We start from the raw sequence: 19,224 nt of genomic DNA on the forward strand, positions 1-19,224 counted from the left end.
AAAATAGCCTTACGTTTACAAGGTGAATTTAGTCCATTTACATTCCAAGATATAATTTTACACTCCATGGTTACATTCTTGTACTTTTTGTTAAGTCCTTTTCATTGTCCCTAATAAAAACTTCCATCTCATGGCCAGATCTAATGTTCTTCCTTGTTCCACCAAATTCAAATGCCAGTCCTTCTGGTATTTCCCATCTATATCTAATTTTCAAGTCCTTTAACATTTGGACCAGCTCTCTGTATTTCTTCCGCTCCACCAACACCGATCTGGGCAATTCTTTCATGATTCTCACCACCTTCCCATCGACTTCTAGTGGTTCTTGGAATTGTTTGCTTACAATTGTCTCTCTTATACTTCTGGTCGTAAATTGCACAATCATATCTCTTGGTAACTTCCTCTGTACTGCAAATTTTGAATTAATTCTGTATGCCACGTCCAGGAGAGCTGCAATCTCCTCTTCCTCTCTTCCCAGGTAGCCTGCCAAAATTTCTGAAATCTGTTCTTGAGCTTTTACGGACTTTGGCACACACTGGAGAAGTATTAAGCAATTCAGTGCGTTGTAAAGGTGTTGTATGCTGAAGTCTTCCTGGAGTGTATATAATATTTGTAAATTACATGAACAAATGTAATTACATGAACAAATACTGTAAAATATAGTTTAAGCAATTTTTTCTGATTCTCCCGTGAGGGTTCCTCTTCAAATTGTGTATACAATTTCGGGAGACGCCATTTAGTTTTCTCACCCTCAGGTGCCTACCAGTGGCAGGCAAACTCCTAGTCGTTTGCCCCTCTGCCCACCGATTGTTGGCGATTGGCAAGAGGAGGCAAGCCATCTAGCAATGGCCCACCACCAGCAGGCAAGCCAGGCAAACAGGTTGTGCACATGCTCCCAGCCGGAAGCAATGATGTCATTTCTGGAAGTGACATCATTGTGCTGGCAACGGGAGTGCTCTCACACTTCATGCAGGACCAATTCTTTAAGAATCAGCCTGTTTGGGGGTTAAATTGGCCCTGTGCGAAGCACTCTGCGGCCAGAACGATGATGTCACTTTTTAGAAGTGACATCATTGAGCCCGTCTGTGCACATGGGTGCTGTACAAAGGATTAAGCCCAGTAAGTACCAGTACCAGCACCTCCGTCACCCTACTGCCCATTGCCCAAGAGACTTTGCAATCCTATCCAGAACGCATGTTTTTATCCTATAGCTGCTATTGCCACACCTTAAAATCAATGAATTTATGTTTCAATTACTAAATGTCCCTCCCCTTATCAACAAGAGGCCACCTCCTCACCCTGATATAAGGATGCCTCCCAATTCCTGATTACCTTATCCTTTTTCTGAAGTGCAAGTGAAGCTCTAGGAATTCTTCACAGTTCCAAGTTTTCCTTCTGATTTGATTTTTTACAGAGTGCGGCGCATGTCACGGCTTTCTTGTTCCTTCAACTCAACTCATGTGTCTTTCTCCATTTCCTTATATTAAGAATGTGTGCATCTGCAATACAATACAACAATTCTGATGTGATCATATATATGTTTGTATAAAGAGTTCGTAGTATTTTTTGAATGCATAAAAGCATATATGGGCATCAGGAAAGAAATATACTTAAACAAGATTCTGCACTAATTGATGAAGCCATAGCATCATATGACATAAAGCAAAGGCAAGGAGGAATGGATATGCAGTCAACCAATGGTGACTGCATGGGAAAGCAAAAATATCTCAGCAGTGCAACTGATGTTGATGGTAGCGAGCAAAGGAAAACAATCCCAGAATGACCAGTTAATCTGATCCAGGATGAAATGACCCTACAGAGGATAATATAAATATATTTCTGTTATTGCTATTGCTCTGGCAAATGTTTCGTTGGTACTTTTAGGAGGACCATAAAACATCAGGTTTTTTGTCAGGCAACATTTAGCCATTAGCTTTGCATGCAGAATAACTCCCCAGTAACTTTAGCTGAAACAGTAGATTTCTCAGGTCTGCTTTTCAGTAGAAAGAGTACTGGGCTAGGACCAATTATTTGACTCTAAGATAATTTCATGTGCCCAGATGCTGTTAGTCATTTTGAAGACTTTTCGATTGGGTCCAACTAAAAATAACGACAACAAAGAAGGAATTTTCATTCAATTATACAATCATGTATAAGTATGCATTGAACATATTCTTGCTGTATATATTATAATTACTTTGTAGGGATGTGCGTTTCGGCTTTCTGAATGCCGAAAGAAAGCCGAAACAAAAGTGTTTCGGCTTCTTTCGGGTTAGCCGAAATGTTTCGGAGAAAGCCGAAACGTTTCAGCTTATCCGAAAGGAAAAAAGCCGAAACGTTTCGGCTTCCTTTCGGCTTTTGAAAAATGCTTTTGAAAAATGGGAAAATGCCTCCGTCTTCCCGGACGCCTGGGGGAGGCATTTTTCCACCGAAGCAGCCCAAAATTGGTGGGGACCTTCCTCTTACCCCTCTCTAACAACCCCCCAAGTTTCAGACAGATTGGACTTTGGGGGGCCATGTTATGGCCCCCCAAAGCAGGTCCCCCTATCCTCCCATAAGAAAGCGAAGGGTGAGCATATTGTTAGCATGCTGCTGCTCATCTTTCTTCATTATTTCCTATGGGGAAAAAATGAAGAGGCAGGCTTCCTTTGCCAGGGGTGGCATTTTGCATGCAAAATGCCCCCCAACCCTCTGGGGCCCTTCTCCCACCCTTCCTCCCACCCCCCACCAAGGCTCAGCCTGCTCCCACTTGGGGGGGCATTTCATGGCCTCCCCAAGTAGGTGCTCTCAGCCCCCAAAGTCCACCCCCTACAGCCCCACACAAACCCAATTCCCCCCCAGCTGCCACACACAGACCCAAATCCCCACATTAGCCCCTCACAGACCCAAATCCACCCCCAGCAGCCCCACACCCATAACCCCAGGAACAGGCTGGCAAAGGCCAGCCCTCTCCCTTTGTTCCCTATGCTGGGAACTTCTAAATTCTCTTTCCCTGGGCAATTCTGCACAGCCCAGGGGTGCCACAATGGTGGGCACACTTCTGAGTGCCAGCTGGTCCCTGTGAAAGAGCACCTGAACCACAGACACCCTTCCTCAAGTTCCCCCACCACCTACAGAGATGGCTGGCCAGCCAGCCCCATTGTTCTCTATGATGGGAACCAACTGCACAACAAAGAATAAAACACGAACAACACAAAATAAAGTTTTTTAAAAATTATTTTCTCCCTTTCAAAGTACAAGTAGCAAAGCATTATGACACATTACACCAGCAGTCCCCCACACAGAAAAATAACACAACTCACTTCACATTAAAGAATCACCCCAAAAAATTGCTGTCAAAAGCACTTTATTTCTTTAACTGTTTTAGGTTACACAGTAGGAAGGCACAACCGGGCATGAAAGCAGTGTACTACACAAAAATAACACAACTCACTTCACATCAGAGAATCACCCAAACACAATTGCTGTCAAAAACGGTGAAGTGGGTTGTATTATTTTGTGTAGTACACTGCTATCATGCCCTGTTGTGTCCTCCTACTGTGTAACCTAAAGCTGTTCAAGAAATAAAGTGTTTTTGACAGGAATCGTGCTTTTGTGATTCTCTGGTGTGAAGTGAGTTGTATTAGTTTTCTGTGTGGGAGACTGCTGGTGTAATGTGTCATAATGCTTTGCCTACTTGTACTTTGAAAGGGAGAAAATAATTTTTAAAAAACTTTATTTTGTGTTGTTCATGTTTTATTCTTTGTTGTGCAGTTGGTTCCCATCATAGGGAACAATGGGGCTGGCTGGCCAGCCATCTCTGTAGGTGGTGGGGGAATTTGAGGGAGGGTGTCTGTGGTTCAGGTGCTCTTTCACAGGGACCAGCTGGCACTCAGAAGTGTGCCCACCATTGTGGCACCCCTGGGCTGTGCAGAATTGCCCAGGGAAAGAGAGTTTAGAAGTTCCCAGCATAGGGAACAAAGGGAGAAGGCTGGCCTTTGCCAGCCTGTTCCTGAGGTTATGGGTGTGGGGCTGCTAGGGGTGGATTTGGGTCTGTGAGGGGCTAATGTGGGGATTTGGGTCTGTGAGGGGCTAATGTGGGGATTTGGGTCTGTGTGTGGCAGCTGGGGGGAATTGGGTTTGTGTGGGGCTGTAAGGGGTGGACTTTGGGGGCTGAGAGCACCTACTTGGGGAGGCCATGAAATGCCCCCCCAAGTGGGAGCAGGCTGAGCCTTGGTGGGGGTGGGAGGTAAGGTGGGAGAAGGGCCCCTGAGGGTAGGGGGCATTTTGCATGCAAAATGCCAACCCTGGCAAGACAAGCCTCCCCCAGCTGTAGTAGAAAAAAGAGCACCTACTTGGGGAGGCCATGAAATGCCCCCCCCCCAAGTGAGAGCAGGCTGTGCCTTGGTGGGAGTTGGGAGGAAAGGTGGGAGAAGGGTCCCTGAGGGTAGGGGGACATTTTGCATGCAAAATGCCACTCCTGGTAAGACAAGCCTCCCCCAGATGTCAGTGGTAGAGAACAGAGCACCTACTTGGGGAGGCCATGAAATGCCCCCCCCCAAGTGGGAGCAGGCTGAGCCTTGGTGGGGGGTGGGAGTAAGGGTGGGAGAAGGGCCCCTGAGGGTAGTGGTGGCATTTTGCATGCAAAATGCCACCCCTGGCAAGACAAGCCTCCCCCAGCTGTCAGTGGTAGAGAACAGAGCACCTACTTGGGGAGGCCATGAAATGCCCCCCCCCAAGTGGGAGCAGGCTGAGCCTTGGTGGGGGGTGGGAGGAAGGGTGGGAGAAGGGCCCCAGAGGGTTGGGGGGGCGTTTTGCATGCAAAATGCCACCCCTGGCAAAGGAAGCCTGCCTCTTCATTTTTTCCCCATAGGAAATAATGAAGAAAGATGAGCAGCAGCATGCTAACAATATGCTCACCCTTCGCTTTCTTATGGGAGGATAGGGGGACCTGCTTTGGGGGGCCATAACATGGCCCCCCAAAGTCCAATCTGTCTGAAACTTGGAGGATTGTTAGAGAGGGGTTAGAGGAAGGTCCCCACCTATTTTGGGCTGCTTCGGTGGGAAAATGCCTCCTCCAGGCGTCCGGGAAGACGGAGGCATTTTCCCATTGAAAAAAGCCGAAAGAAAGCCAAAACAAAGCTGAAAGCCGAAAGCCGAAACGGCTAGCTGTTTCGGCTTTCGCCTTTATCCGAAAGAGATTCTTGTTTCGGCTAAAGCCGAAACAAGAATGCCGAAAATTTTTTCCTTGCACACCCCTATTAATTTGTGTCTTTTAAAAAGTCAGCCTAGCTATCCAGATAATAGGCTTTGATAGAATACTGATTTCAGCTGTGTCAGAGCTAGGCTGAAAATACTTACCTGCAAAGAGAAAGGGATGCAATTCCCGTTTGATTGTTTTTTTTACCTAAAACCCATTATATGTAGCTTTCATATACCATAGTAAAAGCAAGCTCAGTGACAACTGGGAATTGAATCCTAAGTATCATACCAGCTGAAGCCCAGATGGATTTATTAAAATGTTCTTCATCTCTTTTGGGTCCCAACCAGGTACAGACATGCTGTTTATTAAAAGATCTGTTCAGGCTGAATAATCTGTTCATTATACCAACTAGTTTACAGTAAAGTATCATAAAAAAACAAATATGTCTGTTAAAATTTTTGGTGGTTGTTGCAATTAAATTATTTCACCGCATAGTTTAATAAATATTTTCAATGTTTGAAATACATAATTTGGCTTTTTAATATGTATATTTCAAATTAGCATTTCGCTCTGCTATTTGAAATTATTATACAGGCATCTAATGGTTAAGAACTAGTATGGGAAGGCTTAAATAGATAATATATTATTATTTTTTTTAGGAAACTGGCCAAGAGTGCGTTGTTTGCCTCCCATTATTCACATACCAAGGAACTGGGTAGAAAGTGATTTGCACCCCCAAATCAGAATGACATGGCAGATACAAGTATTGGGAACTAAAGGGCCGCTTTATTAACATTACAACAACATACCTGTTAACATGGCAAGGGCCTAACTAGCAATACAGGTCAGGCCCTGGGGTCACTCCTGGACCTCTGCCCTGACCTGTGTGGGTGATCCACCCACTGCCCCGGGTGCAAGCCAGGATGAGCGACCTGGCCTGGCCAGGCAAAGTGGTTCACCCCTTTAAAGCTCCCCCACCCAGCTGTAAAGCTGTGGGGGGGACTGGCTTGTCCAGGGGTTCCCCACCAGGGTGTCTGTCCTTGCAACTGCCACCACTAAGGCCAAGACTCTGCTTAGGCCTTTGCACCTCACAGATGGCTTAAAGCCACCTGAGCCCTTGCCGCATATCCTCCAGATTGTCATTCCTTCCATCTCCTCAGTAGAGGTCAGCAAATTCAGCCCAGATTTGCGGATGGGGGGAACCCAGACCCCTTTCCCAATACTATAAAGAGAGCTGTATGGCATTCGCCTAGCCCTCCCCCAATTCCAAGCTCCTTGTGTACCACAGGCAGGGAGTCTTGGATTAAAACCACAAAACTGGGACCCAAGCTTCTTGCCCACACCTGGCGGGGAAGCCTTGGGTCCACAACAAAATTCAAAACTTCCTGCATCACAGACAGGGAAGCCTTGGAGATCCAGTGCACCCAGGCAGGGCCAGATCAAGGGGGCAGGGGGGTAGTCTGCCCCTGGCGCCGCCAAAGAGGGGGCACCAGGCACAGCTGCCAGCCACCGGGAGCACGCCGGCAGCAGCGTGGGCGGCTGAGCGGCTGCCTGTGCCATTCACCTGCCCCGCAGGACAGGGAGTGCATGGCAAGCTGGCTGCCCTCTCAGCCAGGCAGGTAAGTGGCATGGAGGGCTGGGAGGCCCACTGAGGGGGCAGCCAGCTTGCTGTGTGCTCCCTGTCCTGAGAGGCAGACAAATGGCGTGGGAGGCCTCCCAGCCCTCTGTGCCACTCGCCTGCCTGGCTGAGAGGGCAGCCAGCTTGCCATGCACTCCCTGTCCTGCTGGGCAAGCAAGTGACACGGAGGGCTGGGAGGCTGCCCGCGCTATTCACCTGCCCCACAGGACAGGGAGAGCATGGCAAGCCAGCCACCCCCTTAGTGGGGCAGGTGAGTGGCGTGGGCAGCCTCCCAGCTGGAAGTGATGTCATCATGCTGCGCCGGGAGTGCGCTCGTGAGGGTGGCTGGACTTAGGTTGTCGCAGGCACCAACAACCCTAGATCCAGCCCTGTACCCAGGCAAAGCCTTGGGCCCTAAACAAAACAACATTCCATGCTTCTTGCACACACCCGGAAGGGAAGCCTTGGATTTTCTATGTACCCAGGCAAAGCCTTGGGCCCAAAACAAAACAACATTCCAAGCTTCTTGCACACACACACCGGGGAAGCCTTGGATTTTCTATGCATCCAGGCAATGCCTTGGGCCCAAGACAAACAACATTCCATTCTTCTGGCACGCACCTAGAAGGGAAGCCTTGGATTTTCTGTGCACCCAGACAACACCTTGGACCCAAAACAAAAAACATCCTGTGCTTCTTGCACACACCTGGCAGGGAAGCCTTGGATTTTCTGTGTACCCAGGCAAAGCCTTGGGCCAAAAATAAAACAACATTCCATGCTTCTTGTACACACCCAGTGCCGGCCTGAGATTGCACAGCAGTCCTCCATTCAGACTAATGAGTAGGGTTGCCAGCTCCAAGTTAGGAAATTCCTGGAGAATTTGGGGGTGGAGCCTGGAGAGGGCATGATTTGGGGAAGGGAGGGACCTGGATAGGGTATAATGCCATAAAGGCCACCTTTCAAACCAGCCATTTTCTCCAGGGGAACTAATCTCTATAGCCTGGAGATCAGTTCTAATTCCAGATCTTCAGTCACCACTTGGAGTCTGGCAATCGTACTAATGAGGCAGACCAGCTGACAAGTGCAAGGGAATACAAACCACATGCTAGGGGCCCACAAGGGTGAACAGATGTTTGGGGGGTGGAATGCTAAAGAGGCCAGCCAGGTACAAAGGCAGGGCTAGCCAGACATGGGCCACAAAAGAAAATGGAGGTGGGGGAGGAAGGCCCCAGCAACTGGCTGGTAATGTGCCCCAATAAGGGCCTTCATGCCGAGATGAATTGGGGCATCATGGGCAGGCTGCAGCACAGAGCCAAGTGGTGGCAGGAGGCTGCAGAGCAGAGCTCCAGAGAGGCCCACTCAGTGCTGCCGCCAGCCAGCCGCTTTAGTGGCAAGCCAGGGAGCAGAGCTGGATGGTGTGGATGCTACTGTCTGATTTGCAACTTGTGTCAGGAGAGAGAAGATGCTTCCATGTTCCCTCTACCTTAGCACAAGGCATGACTGCAGCACCGAGGGGCGGAGCGGTCTTATAAGGCCTCCGGCTCCACCCCTCATGGTGAACCCAGATGGCCGGGAAAGTGCCACTGCCTCTCCCTCCTCCAGAGAGGCAAATCACGGTCCCCAGCCACAGTGGCTGTTGCCACCGGCCGGGAGTGCCAAATTCTCTGTAAATGAGGACTTCAAAATAAGCCTAAGTAAAGCTGATTGTGCATACTAAACTATGCACTTTCAAGAAAAGCTCTGAGTACTGGCTGAAAAGGAAACAGAGATCAGTGGAAATGTTGGGATCAATAAAGCACCCTATCTGGATTCACTATCTAAGTAAGCAGACAGTAGCAGAGTGAGATGCTCTTGACCCAGTTCACCACATATGGTGGTAGCAGCAGCAATAGCATTTAACCAGACTTGCATGATCATTTGTGGTAGTTTGAATCTATTTAGATACTAAGAATCCAGTCTTAGAAGTAGGATTCATCACAGAAAATAGGCAAGGGAGAGCAAATTGGGAAGGATCAAGACTTTTAACATAGGAAGTTATAACAACAAACTTCAGGCATGACATGACAAGTGTTATAGCGTGACTGTTTGTCCTATCCTTCCTGCAGGTCTGAGAGGGAGCTATGATCCTTCAAGACTAAGAGCTCAGTTCCTTCCTCCCAACATGGTCTCTGTAGTGTTCCAAACTGACAGACATACATTCTGTCTCCTGGATCAGGTTTCTGCCTAGCCTTACCACCTGTGTCATTTGGGGGGTCTTAAGAATAAATACAAGGATTTGGATTTTGACAAATCAAGGTGGGAGGTTCCTGGTTCATTTATTCAGTTGGTTCTCTGGATGGAGCTTCCTCCTGGCTGGTGAGACTGGAGGTTCCAATTGAGAATCCTGAACTACCCTTGTCCTTGAGTGTGGTGCTGTCTATCTACAAGGGGATCCTCCTCTTCTGACAACATCACAGCTTACTCTAGGGCAGGACTAGCTTTGCTCTGAGACAAAGAGCAATAAAACTTCAGTATATAGCTTCACTTAATTGCCCCCCTAAATAAACAGGTTGCCTAATAGAAAATCCTAATTCGACTTTATTAAGCTTAGAAACTCCCCTTTCCTTAATAGGAATCCGTATTCGAGGCTTAAGTGGTTACATGTAAATAAGTTTAACTAAGTAACACAAACAGTTTAACTCTTTCATGACTGAAATGAAACACTTGCTAAATCCCAACAATCCTCTTCTCAAATCTTGGAGTGGAAGTCATGAAGGTTCATCTTCTTGCGTAGAAATTCAAGTATTTGCTTTGATGAGTGGCCTGGTCAGCAAGCCACTCATCAGAAGGGCAGTATTTAATGTTTATTAGTCCTTGTTGTTGCAGTTGTTTCAATTTGAGATGTTTCACTGCTACATGTTTGATTTTCTTTTGATGCTTTCACTTTTGGCTAAAGCAATGCAGGCTGGTTTGTCTTCAAATAGAGTGATGGGTTTAGGTTCATCTATTCTGAATTCTTTCAGCAGGTTGATAATCCATCCAAGTTTATCACAGGCGTGTGCCGCTGACACATATTCAGCTTCTGGCGATAAGAGTCTGTTTCTGGCTTGTCCAGTTGATCAGGTTGTTTCCATAGAAGAAAATGTATTCACTGGTTGATTTTAGTCATCCATTTCCTCAGCAAAATTAGTGTCCATATATCCAACTAGAATTGGGTTGTCACAGGGCGAAAACTTCAGCTTCAGATCTGCTGCTCCAGTTAGGTATCTGGCTAGTCTTTTGATTGCTTCCCAGTCACTTTGATTGGGTGCACTTGTCTTCTTGCTCAGGATCCCAACTGCTGCGCATATAGCTGGTCTTGACACATTACTCTGGTAGAGAAGTTTTCCAATTGTTTCTCTATATTCGCCATTGTCTTTCAGTGGTACTTCATCATAGTATTTGAGGTAGCTTTGCTCTAGTGGTGTTCCCACTGGTCTAGCATCTTGCATTCCTAGAGATTCCATGAGTTCTAGGATCTTGTGTTTCTGGTTCAGGAGAAAACTTCCATTCTGGGTTTTCTCAATTTGTATCCCAAGGTAACTGCAGGGTTCTCCCAACTGCTTTATTTCAATATCCTTATATAGTTAATTAACAATTTTCTTGGCTTGTTCATTGTTGTCACAACAGAGTATCGGGTCATCAACAAATGAGAGCAAATATTGATATTGTCCATTTATTATCCTTGTAAATAGGCAGGGTTCTGTCTCATCTTGCTTAAAGTACAGCCTTGCTAGTAGTTCTGTTAATTACTCATGCTGTGCTCTTGCAGACCAATGTAGTCCATGGAGGCTTTTGTTGAGTTTGCAAACTAGAGTCTCTTTGCCTCTTTCTTTAAATCCTTCTAGTTGTGTCATGTAGATTTCCTCATTCAGTTCTCCATTGAGAAAGGCCATTTTAACATCAAGATGTTCCATATGTAATCCTCTGGAGGCTGCTACACTTAGCAGTATCCTTATTGTTGTATGCTTTGTAACTGGAGCAAAGGTTTCGCTAAAGTCAGTTTCTGGTTTTTGTGTGCATCTTTTAGCAACAAGCCAGGCCTTGTACTTGGCAATGCTTCCATCTGTGTTGTCTTTCACTTTGAATACTCATTAGCACCCAATGGGTTTCCTCCCAGGTGGCAGTTCTGTAAGCGTCCAGGTTTGATTTCTTTGTAGTGAGTCGAACTCTTCTCTTGCAGCATTAATCCACCTGTAAGCGGTCGGTCCTGGCCTCCGCCATATTTGATGGCTTGAGACCACGACAATAGTGGGCTGCACTGTGTCACCCCATTAGCACATTCCAATGCCCTCTTCCCATGATTATATTTCCTACCCCAAGCCTGGGAGCAATCAATCAGCATCCATAAGTAATTTTTATCTCTGGGAACTTATGTTTTCTCATATCTAAATTAATCAACCCAGCTTTGGTAGATTCATTAGCAAACTGCCCCTTTTGTCCAGTCCCAAGACAGACTTTGCATTTCCTTTCACACACCCCAGCAGCAAGTAATCAAGGTAATCAAACATTTGTAATTCCCAGAGATTGACTTCTATGGTCTTTGTCCCAATGGCTGAAGGGACTCCCGCAGCTTCGGGGCACGTTTTGCCCTGTAAGAACAGGGCTCTTGCTCCATTCAAAGTGTGCACGCTGCGCCTCCAGATCTGAGCATTGTACCCTTGGGGTCACTGCCTTAAGCCTCTCTCTCTCTCTCTCCTGGCTGATAATGCTGGACGTTTGAAGCTCTCTTCCTTTGCGAACTACTTTACTCTCCAGAATTGGTAAATATACTTCCCCTCCTTCATTCTTTTCCATTTTCTGCCTAGCTTCCTAGGATTCTGTGTGTGTGCAACCATGTTATTATTTACTCTTGTGTATGTGTGTGTGTTTTCCTCTTTTAATAAAAGATTGCTCTTTGAACTTAAAGCACCAGTCTCATCTGCTAGCTTGGAGAAGGGGCCCCATAAACACTGGTGGAGATTTCCCGCTGTTACACCTCTCGTGTAGCCTTACTCTTTGCTGATAATTCCTCCACAATTGATTTACTTGCAAGGAGACCAATTCAGGTAACACAGCTGCCTTTTTCTTGTTCAAACAAGTCAAGCATCTCAGTCCAGTTAGCTGGTGCACTTGCAGGTTGCACTTTTGCACAAACTTCATATCTCTGTCGTGGTACAACTTTGTTTGCCTTTGCTGAGTGCCTCATGTTGGTCTCTGTGTTATCTGGCCAGGCCTCACCTGTCTCATCTTCTTGTCCCAGGATCCCTGCCTCTGTTCCTTCTGAAGCTGAGGCCTCTTTCAGTTTCTCCTGGAGATTGGCATCAGCATCAGGAGGCACCAAAACCAGATCACAGAAGTATGGATTGTCAGCTTCTTGGCTAGGTGGCGCTGTTGAGTCAGGCCCTCTGAAAACACATGGCTTTCATCAAAGCATACAACCTTAAAAATGTTTACTTCAAAGGTTCTTGGATTTAAGATTCTGTATCCTCTTGGAGCATATCCCACAAGAATGTCCAGTTCTACCCTGGGGTCCAGCTTTCCCCTTCTCTCTTTGGGTATGTAGGCATAAGCTTTTGCACCAAACGATCTGATATGCTTTAATCCTGGAGGCTTTCCATACCAAGAATAAAATGGAATTTGCCCTGTGGCGCTATGCAGGATTCTATTGTAGAGGTAAGCAGCTGTCATTACACCTTCTGGCCAACAGGAGTCAGGAAGCTCTGCTTGAAACAAAAGGCATTTACCCATCTGCAGTAGAGTTCTATTGAACGTCTCAATTGCACCATTTTGAGCTGGGCTATAGATTACTGTTCTTTCATGTTTAATTCCTTGCTCTTCTAGAAATCTTTGGAACTCATTGCCACAAAATTCAAACCCATTGTCTGTGAACAGACAAAATTCAAACCCATTGTCTGGTCCCTTCCCAAATAAATTTCTTACTGTAGCCACGAAATTCCTGAATTTGTCTAGTGTTTGATTTTTAGTTTTCAACAAATAGACACTTGCAAAATGACTTGCATCATCCAGGAAAGACAAAATATATTTATGCCCTGTCATTGAGGTCCACAAAGGGCCAATTAAATCTGAATAAACACTCTGCAGGGGTCTAGTACTCTGAATCTTTTGATGAGGTCTGCAGGCAGGCACAGGCGCTTTGTCCTTTAGGCAAATTTCACAGATTTGGTTAATGGCTTCAGAATGATCAAAAGCCATTCCACTGATTTTTAACAACTTTTGAATTGAATTAAAACTTCTATGTCCAAGCCAGGTATGCCACCCTTTTAAATATTTTTCATGAGAACAGTCCTTTTCTTTCAGACTTGCAATCTTATCAATTTCTGTTTTCAAATATAGTCATTTTTTTCAATTTTATAATCACTATGGGCCGAAATTACAAACTTAATAGAGTCAGAGAGGGCCTGATGCTGCAGAGGCACCTGTTGACCATGTTCCAGAAACATCAGAGGCCACCCTGCCAAAGCCTGTACGTTAGCCCCTGCCATCAGCCTCTGAGACAACCACTAGGCTGCTTCCAGGCAAAACATGAACCCAGGCCCACAGTCCCCACCCCCACCCCCGCGGACCCTATTCCACTGTGCAGGAACAATGGCAATGTAGAACCCAGGCTGAGGCGTCATAGAGAAGGTAAAGTGTCTGGCAGGCTGTGCTCCACCTCTCTTTAGATCGAACAGAATACTGAGAGTGGTAATTCCTCACAGGATCCTGGCCACAGCCCAGCACAGCCTCAAGAGCCTCAGCATCTGCCAGCAGATGCAGCTGAGCCAGATCACTGCTCAGCCTATTTAAGCTGAGGCTTGAGAAGGCTGTCTTGTTGGATTAACTAGTTCACTAGATGCAAGACCTGCATGCCAAGTGTAGGCTCACAGCTGCTCTGTGCGTGTAAGCCTAGCCAGCTAAGCTGCTGGCCTTTCTCCAAAGGAATCTAGCCCAAGACAGGCTGAAGAGTGCAGGATATTATCCAGTGGCAGACTGGCAGGGCAAATGGAGGCAGGAGTAGAAATTTCCACACCAACAGCATTGCCAGTGCCTGGGTTGTTTGGGTAGAGATCTGGCTCTGAGTGCCAAGCAAAATGTTCTGGTGTAGTGTTCTTGGCACACATGCTGGGGGAGGAGGAGCGTTGGGTTTTAGCAAGTGGGAACTATCACTTCATGAAGGGAAGATACTTTCTAATTGCAAAAGGGCATCGGTTCCAGCCAATATATTTTTCATGTACTTTTTAAAACATTTAAAGCAAATTTTATGTATAAAACATAATTTTTTAAAAAATATTAAGTACTAAATCACTTCATATTAGTTACATCTGCGATTAGCTTTGTAGGGGAAAAGCTTTTGTTTCTCCCCATCTGGCTCCAAAGTTGAACAACTATGTCTAAATTTGACCATGCAATGCTAAGAAGAGTTACTTCAGACTGGGATGGAGACAGCCTTGGTTGCCCTCACAGATGACCTTCGCAGGCATCTGGATCGAGGTGGGTCAGCGCTGCTTGTGTTACTTGATCTCACAGCAGCGTTTGACATGGTTGACTATGATTTGTTGGCCAGCCACCTTGCCAACGTGGGGATTAGGGGGACAGCCTTAGAGTGGCTGGTCTCCTTTGTCCAGGGTCGGGGACAGAGGGTGGTGCTCGGGGGAGATCTATTGCCCCGTCACCCTTTGGTGTGTGGGGTTCCCCAAGGGGCAATACTCTTCCCGATGTTATTTAACATCTATATGCGCCCCCTCACCCAGTTGGTGCGGAGGTTTGGGCTGGGTTGTCATCAATACGCGGATGACACCCAGCTTTTTCTGTTGATGGATGGCCGGCCAGACACAGCCCCAGACAATCTGGCCAGAGCTTTGGAGGCTGTGACGGCATGGTTGAAACAGAGCAGGCTGAAATTGAACCCAGTGAAGACGGAGGTCCTGCAGCTGGGACGAGGGCTACCAGATGTTGGGATCCAGCTCCCTGCCCTGGATGGGGCACCACTGGCAACTTTGCCAGTGGTAAAGAGTCTGGGCGTGCTTCTGGATGCCTCCCTATCGATGGAAGCCCAGGTCACGGCAGTTGCCAAGTCTGCATTTTTCCATCTTCATCAGATCAGGCAACTTGCCCCCTACCTGACGCCCCAGGACCTGGCTACAGCAATCCATGCAACGGTCACCTCCAGGCTAGATTACTGTAACTCACTCTACACTGGGCTACCCCTGGGCCTGATCCAGAAACTACAACTGGTCCAGAATGCGGCAGCGTGGGTCCTGACTGGTATACCTTACCAGTCACACATCACATCTGTCCTGCGCCAGCTGCACTGGCTTCCGGTTGAATTCCGAATCAGGTTCAAAGTGTTGGTTCTTACCTTTAAAGCCCTGAGTGGGTTGGGACCGGCATATCTTCGGGACCGCCTCTCCCTGTATGTTCCCCGGAGATCGCTTCAATCAGCGAATAAATATTTACCTGTGGTCCCTGGCCCTAAGGAAGCCCGCCTCGCTTCAACCAGGGCCAGGGCCTTTTCAGTCCTGGCCTCAGCCTGGTGGAACGCTCTGTCAATGGAAACCCGAGCCCAGCGGGACATATTATCGTTCCGCTGGGCCTGTAAGACAGAGCTGTTCCACCAGGCGTTCGGTGATTGAAGGGGGCGGTGCCATGTCGGCCTCCCACCTTTGGGGTGGGGGAGGGTTCTCCCCACCACTGCACTTTGTTAATTTGTTTTATTGTTTGTATATTGATTTTAGTTCTTGTTTTTATTGATTTTAACTGTTCACCGCCCAGAGCCCCTGGGGATGGGCGGTATATAAATTGAAATATAAATAAATAAAAAATATAAGCTCATTGATTTCAATGGGCTTAGACTGGAATAACTCTTCTTAGGATTGCACTGTGAATTTTCTAAATAAAGAAGCAACAGAGTTTTCAAGAGAATATGTTCTCATGGGTGCACCAATCTCAGCATCAACATTAAAAAAGCTACGTCAAAGCAGAATTGTTTCTGTTTAGCCAGAGGAAAGTTACTTGGAAACAACATCCTATCCTTGGTTTATGCATTCATTTATCAATCTGTTTCTCTGTTCATTTCAAGGAAGCTATCAATGAATTGGAAAGAACTGGCTCTCAAAGGCTGATGAAGAAAGGGAAGCTATATGACAAATATCTGAGACATGTAAGTAGTTTATTGACTAAAATGAAGGTAGGAAATGTTTTCTTTTACATCAACCTGCTTAAAAAAGGAGAACTTTGGCTGACTATATTTCGGAAAAAAAACAAAAGTTGTCATTATAAACTTTAGTTTAGAAAAAGCTTGCTCAGTCTGGACCAGATTCTTTTGCACTTATCCATTTCACTGCAAAGTTTGCTTTCATTGCCAGAGCTCTGTGTCAAAACGTGTGGCATGGGAATACCAATGCACTGGTATAAGATTGTCAAAAGAGTAGAACTGGCAGTTGCATGTATAGAAGGCATAGAGACATGTGCAAGAAAGCATCATCTGTATACAACCAGTATTAAGTGCCTTTTAGTGTGTGGAAACTATTGTTCATGATTTTCAGAACATCAGTATCAGCTTATGTATTTCAAGCTCTTTTCCGTTTTATTATGCAGCAAAGCAAGCTATGCAGTAAGCAAAAGGTAATATTTGTGTGATGTAAGGTAAATGTAGAACTATGCCCATTGATTTTTTTGAATCTAGCCTCTATTATGTTATTTTAGATCAGAGGTCCCTTTGCTAAGAACATGGATAAACAAAACGTCAGCTCAGTGACTGAATTTCTCTTGCTGGGGAATTCCATTCTTGAAAAAAATCCTTCTTTACTTTTCCTGATTTGCTCTCTTTTGTATGGTGCAATCCTGGCCTTCAATATCACCATCATATCAGTCATACTGGCTGACTGCACTCTACACAGCCCAATGTATTTTCTACTGTTTGCACTCTCAGTCTCAGAAACCTCTTTTACTTTTGTTACCATTCCCAAGCTCCTAGTGACTCTGCTGACAAAATATCAGTCCATTTCTTTTACTGGATGTGCTCTACAAATGTTTTGGTTCTTTGGCTTGGCAGCAAACAACTGTTTCTTACTTGTAGCTATGGCTTATGATCGATATGTGGCAATATGTTACCCGCTTCACTATCAGGTTCTGATGAACAAAAAGACATGTGCCAAACTGATAGCTGCTTCATCTGTGACAGGATTTCTTATATCACTGAACATTGATGCCCTTATCTTTCGCTTACCCTTCTGTGGACCCAATGGAATCAGGCATTTCTTCTGTGACATTGCACCTGTTTTGAGACTAGCTTGTATTGACATCCATCTGACTAGTATTGTGATAATTATTTTGTCAGCTATTGTTTTGTTGGGCACAGTCATACTGATCATTATCTCATATATCTACATCCTCTCTGCTATCCTAAAAATCCACTCTAGTGTGGGGAGGCAGAAAGCCTTTTCTACTTGTGCTTCTCACCTCACTGTGGTGGTAATGCACTTTGGATGTGCTATGTTTGTGTATCTGAGACCCAAGTCCACCTCTTCGCTAGATCAAGGCATGTTGATTTCTGTGGTTTATGTCTTTTTAACTCCTCTGTTCAACCCTTTGATTTATAGTTTAAGAAACAATGAGGTTAAATTAGCCATTAAGAAACAACTTAGACGCTCATTTTATTTCCAGAAATTCTGATCAAAAGCATCTCCAGTGGATAGAATTTTGTGTGCCGTAAGTGTTCCAGCATAGACCAATTACCAGAAATTTGATATTGTGCTAGATTTCGGTGCTAACTCTCCAATTGTAAGTTGCAGATAAACTCTTCAGTATTTTTACCCTTGAATTAGAAATAAATGATGATTCTATTAATCAATATATAACAAATAATACTGTAAGTATTATTATTTAACAGACCCTTGTCAAGGTTGAGTATGTGCTACAACTGAAAACCAGCCTCGTGCTTAATTATTGATAATCCTAATCAAGAAATTCAAGGAAAGGTGTCAGGAACAATTGTTTTTGCCCAAAAAGGCTTTGATTTCTCATAATTCCCAGAGATTTTTGTCCAGACCCAGTTTAATTTGTTTCTTTAGAAAATATATATGTCACCTTTCCAGAAATCTGTCAAAGTAGTTGACAAAGTGAAATAGTAAAATAGCATAATGACAGTTGGTTAAATATAATTCAACATGATTTACAATGTGATAAAATCAGGAAAAAATCCTGGTAAGATCTAGGCAATGCTAGTTGGGAAGGCTGAGATCTTGAAAGACACTGCACTCCTTATTTTCAGTGGGATCCAGCTGAAACCCTCTGATTTGGTTAAAAGCCTAGAGGTTATGCTGGACCTAATATTACTACTGGAGAAGCAAGCCAATGCCACTTCAGAAAAGCATTCTATCAGCTTCCGTAGCCTAACAGTTGGCCCCTACCATGACTTGGTCAATTGGCCAGGCGGATCCATGCCATGGTTAGCTTGAGGCTAGACTACTGTAACACAATCTACATGAGTGGTCCCTTGACATCAGGTTGGAAACTCCAGTTGGTAGGGTGTGTCCCAAGAAAATTTTTCATTATAATATCAGATCTGGAAGATGAGGGGTGGGGAAGGAATTTACAGTCATTGCTGATTTTCAGGTTAGAACATTATCAGTTCAAGATCCAAATCTGTGAAGTGGTTGCCTGTGTTTTGGGACCATTAGTTCTAACCAAGAATGAATTTGAGGGTCTGGAGCAGCTATTTTTAAAGATAATTGCACCAAATTGCTCAGAACAAAGTCCTCCCTCTAACCTAAACATCCCCAAAGGTTGAACAAAGGAGTTCAGTTTTACAGATTCCTGAAGCCTCTCTTCACAATCACACCTCTCTATTGATTCCTGAGTGAGGAGGAGGAGGAATATTGGTCAAGAAGCAGCCTATCAGGAGAGCAGTGGCTGTTCAACAGTATTTTTTTAAAAAAAATCCTGCCATCACTCATTTCATTTTCCTACTCTTACAGTGGCTGGCTGATAACAAAAAAAAAACCCTTTCTGCTGAAAACTCTGCATTTACCATTCTTCCTTGCTGTGGTTTGTTGTTTGCTTCATTTCACAAACTGAGGAAGGAGGGAGGAAAGGAGAATTGCAGCCCTGCCATTTTTCTCTATGGAGAACTTATAGGGGCGAAGGGGGTAGAGTGGCTATTTTTCAATCAAATGATGTACACATTGCCAGGAAAACTGGTGCTGCCTGTCCACTAAGGAACCCTTAGTTTCAAGTGAATTAGACCATGGGGTCCAATTCTACAGGCCACGGAACAGCCATCCTACTTGCAGGGAGGAAGGGAAGGAGAAGGAGAGATCCAGAAGCACAGCTCTGCTGGGATGTGCACCTGGCTTGCACCAGCCAGGAGCCACCTTCTCCAGGCCATTGCCTGGAAAATTCAGAAAATCAAAGAAAAACAAGACGC

At 45.4% G+C, this 19,224-nt stretch overlaps 1 protein-coding gene across 1 annotated transcript; it reads left to right on the forward strand.

The window, feature by feature from the left end:
• Positions 1 to 16,526: 16,526 nt before the first annotated feature.
• LOC129323527 (olfactory receptor 10R2-like) lies at positions 16,527 to 17,471 on the forward strand. The gene has a single exon (XM_054970060.1). It carries the CDS (start codon positions 16,527 to 16,529, stop codon positions 17,469 to 17,471), a length of 945 nt encoding a protein of 314 aa, XP_054826035.1.
• The last annotated feature ends 1,753 nt before the right edge of the window (positions 17,472 to 19,224 follow it).

The sequence above is a fragment of the Eublepharis macularius genome, chromosome 2 (genome assembly GCF_028583425.1).
Source record: "Eublepharis macularius isolate TG4126 chromosome 2, MPM_Emac_v1.0, whole genome shotgun sequence".
Taxonomy (NCBI): domain Eukaryota; kingdom Metazoa; phylum Chordata; class Lepidosauria; order Squamata; family Eublepharidae; genus Eublepharis; species Eublepharis macularius.

Bases quoted from the DNA above. Each gene is read 5' to 3' on its own strand.
- LOC129323527 (XM_054970060.1), top strand. From the start codon at position 16,527: ATGGATAAACAAAACGTCAGCTCAGTGACTGAATTTCTCTTGCTGGGG.